Source organism: Mirounga leonina, unplaced genomic scaffold (genome assembly GCF_011800145.1).
Source record: "Mirounga leonina isolate KUSES-001 unplaced genomic scaffold, KU_Mleo_1.0 Mir_172, whole genome shotgun sequence".
NCBI lineage: Eukaryota > Metazoa > Chordata > Mammalia > Carnivora > Phocidae > Mirounga > Mirounga leonina.
Window position 1 is genome coordinate 11,472,380 of NW_023270442.1, and position 10,643 is coordinate 11,483,022.

Here is a 10,643-nt window from a genome sequence, read left to right on the forward strand (position 1 = left end):
TGAAGAATCCACTAGACATCTTAATTTAGATATTAATTTGGAAGATTTACATTTTATGATAAGTATTCCCATTGAAGACAAGATCTGCATTTCCATTTCTTCAGACATTTTTCTTTAATTAGATATTCTATTATAGTGTTCTTCAAGTAGGTTTTTGCATCTTTCTTGTTGTTTTTCTCCTGAGAATTTTAGAGTTATATGACATTATAAAAATTATTCTCAGCATTTTCTAAATCTGGGTAATTAGAATGTCTTTTTTAACATATTTTTGGTGTCTCATATATCTTACAAATTTCCTGATTAATTTTAGTATTTTTTTGACTTTAGTATCTTGAGTTTTCTCTGTACACAAGAATATAATCATCAAAAAGATCATTTTTTTCCCCAATGTTTTTACCTGTTATTTTCTTCCCTTTCTATACTTGGTGATGATTATGATAGCTACCAACTCCAACTGCTCCCTCATTTTAACTGAAACTGTTTTATTATTTGGCTGCTGTAGATAAAATACTTTGCTTTGTTGTTGTTGTTAAACTGCTATACTATATTTAAATGGCTTTCCTATTTTGCATTTCAAGTATTTTTAGGTAAGAGTTATTCAATTATTTCAAACACTTTTTCTCATGTATGTATACAGTCAGCACCAATATCAATAGCTTCTATGTCATTTAAAGCCCTTGGCTCTTGAGAAAGGGTGGGATATGAAAATTTCCAGAAAACAGTCAAGTGCTCTTAAAAAGCTCTGTGCTTTGATCAAGGATAGTGGCATTTTGTTTGCCATATAATATTGATTTCAAAAAACATTTGCATTTCCACTACAGAAATCTACTGATCTCAAAATATGTCCTCAATGATAAATTTTCATGACAAAATATGCAATTGTGTTTTAGTTACGTTGATTTAAATTCTTGTTGCATTTCAAGTCTTTTAGAGTAAATTTAAATTTCTGACTACTAGTGCTCATTCTCATGTCTTCAAAAGACCCCAAGTGGTAATTTTCTGACATTTTCAAATCCTTATTTCTCAGCCTTTACCACAATTTTTAAATTGCCATTATTTAAGGAACATGGTTTTTTTTCCATTTTAGAGCCCTTTTATCTCTTTAGTTATGATCACTTCTATTGCCCCATCCCAAGATTGCAAAAAAAAACAGTTTTCCAAAAATTGGCTGTTCTAGTTTCAGAACTTGTTGTCTTCCTAGAAAATTTTGATTCAAAGTTTAAACCAAAAATATTCCAGTGTTTCATAGCATTTTTTGTTAATACAGAATCTTTCCAGGTTCTTTATAGTCCCCTTAGGTAATGTCATATCACCTACAAAAATAGTCAATGAAGTCTCATCCCAGCTTCTCATTATGGATCCCATGCTACTTTCTATATCTGATTTTTAATCAAGTATTGATGGCCAACAGCCTTTGCTTCTTTTAAAAACTGGATTACATTACTCATTTCCAGGTTAATTCACAAATCTATATGATGTGGAAAACCTTTTGAAATCAGGGAGACCCAGATCAGAATCCTGGCTCCACCAGTTATAACCTTAAGCAATGTTCTTAAGTAATTGAACATCAACTGAAAATGTGTGTGATAATATGTACCCCATGTAGCTGTTCAATCTCTATTAACTGAACTTTAAGATTTATTTTATTTATTTGAGAGAGAGCATGAGTGGGAAGGGCAGAGGGAGAGGAAGAGAGAATCTCAAGCAGACTCCACACTGAGCATGGAGCCCAAAGCCGGGCTCAGTCTCACAACCCTGAGGTTACCACTTGAGCTGAAACCAATAGTCAGAAGCTTAACTGACTGTGCCACCCAGGTGCCCCTCTATTAATTGAACATTAATGAAGAAAGCAGAGAGAACCAAATCCTGAGAAAATTAATTATCCTAATGTTAAACCAACTATAAAGTGAGTGAAGCATTTTGTATAACAAATTGTTACTCAGAATACTATAGCAATTCATTGGACTTGGCATCATAACATATTCAGTTCAGTAATTATGGAAAGCATACACTCGTACCTATAAAACTTTTGGCTTGGAAATATTCTATGGTTTCAATATGGAAAACAGTTGAGTTCCTTATTTCAAACTTTGGTATCTCCAAAAAGATTAGCATCGTAGAACAGATTATGTCTGAGACTGTGACTATTTTTTAATATATTCAGAATTTAAAATCTTGCAACTGGAGAGTTAAATGAGTAAAAATGTTGATTATAAAAAAAAATGTTGATTATAAAATATCTATCACTAATTACAGGGAATATGTCTCAGAGTTGTGTGATAAATATATCAATTAACCTTTTAAAGCTCTGATTACTGCTTTCTCTTTGCAACCTCCCATAGAGCAAAGAAATTCATTCTAACAATTTTTTACAGTGGTTTATGTTGTGTAAATTGCCTTTGAAAATATTATGTCTAAACCACCCCCAATATTGGGAAGATATTTTATCCACAGTTACATATAAAGAAATTGATTTTTAAGGAGGGGTTACATTACTAAATCAAAGTAACAAAGCTAATAAGTAGCAAAGTGCTTTGCCATTCTGTATATGTACTGCTGGTGGATGATTAGTTCATTTGTCTTTGAATGGTTACAGTAATGATGTCTGTTTCTCAAGGCAACTGAACTATTATCACCCACATCATATCTCATAATCTCTCAGCAATTCAATATGAGTAGATCTCAGTACCCCTCCTAGAACTAGACGAGATTATACATCATCACATTAATCCCTGACCACAGTCATGAGTTCTTCTGCAAAGGCCTTACTAAATCTGCTCTCTCTCTTTTCCCTGCTCTAGGGATCATCTGCACAGAGTTATAGAAATCCAGAAATACTGACTCAAAATGAAGGTTTCAAAAGTGCACCTCAAACCAATACTCTTCTTCCTGTTTCTGTTACAGAATGGGGCATTATTTTTCTGGCTTTCCTGGCCATATTCTCCTTACCCAGTTGCCTGAACCTCACCTTAAATTATTCTTTGCTTACAGTATTTCTAAATTTCAAAGTAGAAGTGAATGATTTGAATCAATTAATTAAGCTCATGTTCTGAATGCACAGATTTACTCATCTCTCCAATAAGAAGAGATCCAAACTCTTGAACAACTTCTGGATGAGGATACCTATAAGACTGCCAATTGCATTTTCACATTCCTCTAACCATTAGAAAAATTTCTTATGAAGTCTCTTTGTCTTTACATTCTACCCATTGTATCTAGTTCTCTTCAGTAGAAACATGCAGAATAAACCTAATTTTCTGCCATTAAAAAAAGCTTTTGAAATATGTGAAAAGACATAAGTGTAGAGAGAACATGACAGAGAGTTCATAGACTCATACACGTAAAAACAATATATAGTAAGTGTACCACTGATCACTAACAAAAGATGGGCTGTCTTACAGTTGGTATTGGAGAAACTGGCTCAATACAGTGAAAAATAAAGCTGAAGCAAAACATAAAGATAGATTTCATGTGAACTAATTATCTAAAAGGAAAATGCAAAACTTTAAAAGTAATGTGGAACATCTTTGACATAAAGGTAAGATAGGTCTTCTTAGATAAAATTTCAAAATTACAAATCATAGGATTAATAATCTTCCATTATGCACACTATGGACAAAGACAAATGAGCATTTAGATGATAATTGCAATGTGTAAAAAATGACAAGGGAATAATATGACGAATATACAATGAACTCCTACAAATCAGTAAGAAAAGACAGAAACCCCAATGAAAAAATACGCAAAGGATATGGAAGTAAGAAACAAAGTTTAACATATATTTGAAAAAATACAAATATTCAAACTTTTTAGTAATCAGAGAAATATAAATTAAAACAACAAGATGATATCACTTTCACTTATCAAACAAGCAAACATTAGAAGGTTAGATGATACCAAGTTTTGGCATAGATGTGAGGACATAACTGCAATTTTAGGGTTTTGGACTGGTGTCAACATTCTAAAAAGTCACCTGGCTTTTGCACAGCAAAGGAAACCATCAACAAAACAAAGATACCCTACTGAATGGAAGAAGATATTTGCAAATGATATATCTGATAAGAGGTTGATATCCAAAATATATAAAAAAACTCACACAACTCAACACGAAAAAAAAAAAATCTGATTAAGAAATGAGCAGAGGACCTGAATAGACATTTTCCCAAAGAAAATATACAGATGGCCAACAGACCATATCACTAATCATCAGAGCAATATAAATCAAAACCGCAATAAGATATCACCTCACACCTGTTGGAATGGCTAAAATCAAGAAGCTAAGAAATGACAAATGTCAGCAAGGATGTGCAGAAAAAGGAACCCTCATGCACTGGTGGTGGGAATGTAAATTGGTACAGCTGCCGTGGAAAACAGTATGGAGGTTCCTCAAAAAGTTAAAAATAAAAATACCATATGCCCAATAATTCCACTACTGGGTATTTACCTCAAAAAAAATGAAAACGCTAACGTGAAAAGTTAAATGCACCCCTTGTTCATTGCAGCATTATTTACAATAGGCAAGACATAGAAGTATCCATTAAAAAACAAATGGATAAGGAAAATTGGTGTATATATATAATATATATACGTGTGTGTGTATGTGTGTATATACACATATACATATACATACATAAACAGTGGGATATTACATGGCCATAAAAAAGGCTGAGATTGTGCCATTTGAGACCACATGGATGGACCTAGAGGGTTTAATGCAAAGTGAAATAAGTCAGACTGAGAAAGACAAATACCGTATAATTCTACTCATAAATGGAATCTAAAAAAAAAAATGAATAAACAAAAAGCAGAATCAGAACTCTAAGTAGGGAGAACAAACTGATGGTTACCAGAGGGGTTGGGCAAAATGGGTGAAGGGGAAAGAGTGATACAGTCCTCCAGTTACGGAATGAGTAAGTCAAGGGAATAAAAAACACAACCTAAGGAATACAGTCAATGATGTTTTAATAGCAATGTAATGGGACTGACAGTAGCTATACTTGTGAACATAGCGTAATGTTTAAACTTGTCAAATCACTAAGTTGTACACCTGAAAGTATTATAACATTGTATGTCAACTATACTCAAATTTTTTAAAAAAGTAACCTGGCAGTAGTTAGTAAAATTAAGTATAAACACACAATGTGCCCCAGCAATTCAGATCCCACAAGGGAACATGTGTTTATTGTAGCAATGTTGTGGTGAAGGGGACCTGGGGACAGTTGTGTGAATCACTGAAATAGTGAATGAGAAAAATCTTATATATAAACTATATAGAGTATCATGCAGCAGTAGAAATAACATTCTAAATGCACACATAGTAACACAGATGGATCTGTCAACACAAATCATGCTGAGTGAAGAAAGAGGAAAGAAAGAAAGAAAGAAAGAAAAAGATGTCATTTATATAAATTAAAATATGTAATATAATAAACAACTGTCTTGAACTTTTGTGGAATGAAATGACTGCATATAAAATACAAGATGGCTGCAAATGCAGGATGGGAGTGAGAAAGAAAATAAAAGAGAAATAACAGGATAAATATGTTTGGAAAAAAGAGCCCTTTGTGGACAAATAACATGATATAAACAGGGATTATATAAAGTGTAACCCACTATACTCAAAGACCAGCTTTAGGTGAAGACATCAGTTGTGCCCCTGTCCAAACTCAAATTGCTATAAAGACAAATATCCATTTACCTAACTTTTTGCTTCCCCCACCTTTTGTCCTTTACCCTTGATATTCAAGACCTATGGGGTTTTGTCACACATTGTTGGCTGACCAGCACAACCTCTGTCTACAGCTCCTTTTCCTTTACCCACCATTAGCTGAGAGTGGCCACATAACGCAGTAATGGTCAATGAGGTGTAGGCAAATGTGTTTTTATCTGGGATAAAAGTCACACAGCAAGAGTGGGGAACAGAAAGAAAGAAGTCACACAGCAAGAGGGGGCAATCACTGATTTTCTTGAGCAGTTGCAATAGCCTTAATTGGCTTACTCCAAAATTTGTTGTTTCACATATTTCAAAAAATGCTGTTTAAATTAATATCATTGCCCCTTTATTACCAAGACTCAAACCCGGGATCAAACCAATCACTTTTGTCTTGGACCAGTAACACTAGCCTCATGAGTAGATTCCACTTCTCATTGACCTCCCTGTTCTAATCCTTTATCCACACAAGATACGAAACTTGAATTTGTTTATGGTTAGATGTAATGTAATGAAAGAACATACAATGGATTAAGAAATGTGTAAAAGAACCAATACTTAGACTCAGTCAATCAATAAACACTTATCCAAAGCTGTGGTCACCCATTTTTCCAGGAGGCCACAAACTCTGAAATCAATCATGACTCTGATATAAAGAAAACCAGACTTCTTAGTTAAATAAAATCTTTTATTATTTTTGTTCCATTTTAGGATACTCCAATTGGATAGTCCTCCTGTGCTTGTGCAAATAGCCACAGTACAGAGAGAAAAAGATATAAGAATTTACATTTGAAAAATGATCAGAATAAGATCTTCTGTCTTCAGTGATGTGATGAAACTACTCAGTCTCCATCAACTGCAAAGAGCTTCTTTGAAGTTAAAGCTGGTTCCTGACAGCCAGTAATAATTCTTTACTTTGCTATGAAGTTCATGGATGGGGAGATTTCAACTGGACTTGTACTTGCAGTGATCATTTGAAAGGCACAGTACTATGTGCAGCGATGATGAGCAGCAAGAGGAATATCCTGTTCTATACCAAAATGTTTAGCAGCCACAGGATCCAGAGCCACTGCCATATCCACATTTAGATCCATAGCCACAGCCATAGCGGGAGCCATATCCACAGCTGGAGCCATAGCCACAGCCGGAGCCATAGCCACAGCGGGAGCCATATCCACAGCCGGAGCCATATTCACAGCCGGAGCCATAGCCACAGTAGGAGCCATATCCACAGCGGGAACCATAGCCACAGCCGGTGGCATAGCCACAGCCGGAGCCACAGCCATAGCGGGAGCCATATCCACAGCCAGAGCCAGAGCCACAGCGGGAGCCATAGCCACCACAGGAGTTTCCGTAGTAGTTACCACACATGGTGTTGGGAGGTGAGGTTTCAGTAGAAGTGTAGGAGGGTATTTCTGAAGTCTGGATATCCTTCCCTCTTCCAGGACCTTTATATACTTCCAGGGGCGGATGGGTCATACCTCACGTGGGCTCTGTTCTCTCATTTTACAACTATTTGCCTAAAATTAGCTCATTCTGTGTACAACAATTTTATTAGGATATTCTAATTTACTTGCTAATCTAGGAATTATCTACGGCCTTAAAACCAAATAAAGATACATTTTCTAAGCACCCAAGCGTATAGGACCATAATTTCAGCTTCCATAATTGTGTTTCATGACCATGACCTATCACATCACCAAAATATGTTTGACCTATAAATATATGGTTGTTATTTTGTTCTTTCAACGTCTTGGAAATCATTCACTAAACACGAAGTTCTACTTACTACTATTAATAACCTCTTCATCATCACCCTCATCACCATAATCCTCATCATAGCATCTTGGCATCTTTTTAGTCCTTTCCTAGCATTTTTTTTTTCCATCATAATCACTCTGAAGCACTTTTCATGGGTTTTGGACAAGGAATTGAGTATTTCAACATGTTTTATCTCCTCCCAGAAACATTCTCCTCTCTGGAGGACAGTTTGTCTATTCCTTCCTTTTCCAGCCAGGTTATGATATTCTCTTCCTTTTCTTGTTGTTGAACTCCAGGTGGGAACAGTATTTAATATTATTTAAACAAAAAGGACAAACTTTTCCAAGAGTTTCAGTTTAGGGCAAGGAAAATGCCTTAGTTCAACAACTTCTTTGTGAAAGTCCAGATCTTAAATGTTAGTCTGTTTTTGAGGTTTCTCGGACTGCTCCTATGTTTGCACAATATATCCATACTTCCCACTAAAATGTAGCCACTCAATAATTAATTCTTCCAGACTCCAAAATATTTTCTTGATTTTTATTCTCACCTGTCTTCTACAATAAACAATATTTTAATAATGAGATTTATATGTACTACTTCTGTTGGATATCTTGCATCATGACATTAATAATAGTTTATCTTTCCATGGTATTTATTATTCATCCTTACTTTTGACTTGATATCATGTTTTCCCATCATTTCCCTGATGAATGGGCTTTGGTCCATGACCTCTCTTTCACTGACCACCTTTCTTTATTTTTCCCTAAGTTTGGGGCTTCTTGTGGTTACTTTATCCTCTATCTTTGCTTTTTCACTTTATACACTATTAAATCTTACCTGCTGCCACTGATTCAACCACCATATATACACAGGTGACTCCTAAAACTAAAGATCCCTGTATCAGTCTGATTCCAATCAGGAGACAGAAACCATACAGTAGGTTAAACAGAGCAATGTTCATGTAAAACAAAATTATTAAACCATGATAAGAGTAACTATAAAATATGAGGAAATGCTATATGGTACCCTAAGAATGTGGGAGACTACTCAAAAAAGAAAAAAACTTGAAGGGTAGTTCAGCCCACTGGGAAGCAGAGAAGTTCACTGGTTTGGCCAGACCAGGTTTGTTCTGTAGGGAACAACTCTTCCTGGAGTGCAGATGAAGAAGAAGCAACCAATGGTGTGGGTATGTAGAGGGTCTGAGAAGCTCTGGGATACTGGCACATTGGGGGTGGGGCGAAACTGTAGAGGGAATATGGGTGTCTGTGAGAATAGGAGGCCAACAGGGATTCATGGGTAAGTCTTCAATGTACAGGTTTCAAAGGAGAGGAGGTCAAATAAAGGTGATTGTCAGTCTGAAGTTCCAGCATCACTGAGGATCCAGCACATTCTGGACCCATGACTGAGTAGAGCTTCACCAGATGTCTTCACATCCACACTGCTGAATACCCTCTACTTCCCTCCAGTGCTGCAGCCAAAAAAAAAGCACAACTGCTTCTTTTGCAATGTCCTGATACCACTCACTACTGAGAAAGCTTACTTCCATGCTCACAGCAAAGAAGAAACACCTAAAGGAATCCCATGTGTTACCACAGAGCATCTACTGAAGGGTGAATTTGAAGCTGAGAAGCAGTAAGATGATAAATGGCACATATCTCCTCCAAGTTTCAGAGACTCTGTGATAGAAACTGGACTTCCATAGTCCAATCCACACACAAAAAAACAGTATGAATTTGTGTTTAGGTGTTGATATGAGAGATGATAAAGAAGCAGAAAAGGAATGAAGTTGCAAACCCAAGAACAAATGGCTGGATAAACCAGTAAGTATCTTAAAATAAAATCCAAACAAATCTTAGTACCTTACAATATAAGGCTTTGTGTGATCTGGCCCCTACTTACCTCTCCAGCCTAGATTCTTTCTGCTCTCCTGTCCCTGGACCTTCTTACCATCCTTAAACACACTAAACTCCTATTTGCTGAGAACTTTGTACCTGTTCTCCCATCTTCCTCCAACTTTCTTCCCCTTATTCTGACATCTACCCATTTGCCAAATATCAGTTTAGTTGTCACTTCTTTAGACATTTAACCTGATCCTACCTGAAACAGCACGACATGATTTTTTTAACTGGACTTCACATTTTATTTTTTTTAAGTAGGCTCCATGTGGGGCTTGAACTCAGGACCCCAAGATCAAGAGTCACATGTTCTACCAACTGAGTCAGCCAGGCACCCCTGGACTCCACATTTTAGAGCAGTTTTATGTTCGCAGCAAAATCAAGCAGAACGCTCAGCTAACATAGTGGTTGCCCAACCTTCTAGGGAGGCCACATATACTAACATTGGTGATGAATCTGGCCCAACAGACACAATAACTTTCAGGAACACATGAAATTTGTTTATTGAAAAAATATAATTTCCTCCAGCTATGAAGTTTTTATGCTCATGGACAATACAAAATCATGGAATAGGATAACCAAGAATTTACATTTTGAACATAACCAGAATCAAATCTTATGTCTTCAGGTAACATGATGGAAACATTCATAATTCTTCAATAACAGGTTCTTCGAGGTAAACACAGGTATTTTAAATGAACCAGGTATTATAGTCTCCAGTTTTATTGGGAAACCGTGTTTGTTTTTTGTCACCAGGCATTGTCTTGAGCCAATTACAAGTCTGTAAAGAAAGTTTCCATCAACCACCCAATCATCTGAGCACATGATTCCAAAGATGTATTTTATGTAACAAGGCTCTGTGGAGGGTAGCAAAGTTTATGTTTGGAAATGTGACTATTAAAATGAGCTTGACTAATTACCTTGACTAGCTTACTAATTACTTCATAGGGGAATTCAGTGGAACTCAATGCTGCCCTATACAGAAATGTTTTATATTATAGAGTTCCTATGAATCCAAATACCCATGAATATGACATTCTGATAATATATTTTTACCTCAGAGCCATTTCTCTATAAATTTTTATCAACTCTAGGTGTTCATTTAGTTCAAACCAGAACACACATACACACAGATACCCTTTCTGATAAGACTGTTGAAACTTTTGCAAATCTCAAATTTCCTTCACCCATTTTAATCTATTTTATCCCAATAAAAATCTGAAAGAGGCAGATAACTTAAAATATGGAAATTGGAGTACAAGAAGTTAGGAAACTTA

At 35.8% G+C, this 10,643-nt stretch overlaps 1 protein-coding gene across 1 annotated transcript; it reads right to left on the reverse strand.

Annotated features, from left to right (window-relative positions):
• Positions 1-6,754: 6,754 nt before the first annotated feature.
• Positions 6,755-7,189, reverse strand: LOC118018761 (keratin-associated protein 21-1-like). The gene has a single exon (XM_035017502.1). The coding sequence runs from the start codon at positions 7,187-7,189 to the stop codon at positions 6,755-6,757; it is 435 nt and encodes a 144-aa protein (XP_034873393.1).
• Between the last annotated feature and the right edge of the window lie 3,454 nt (positions 7,190-10,643).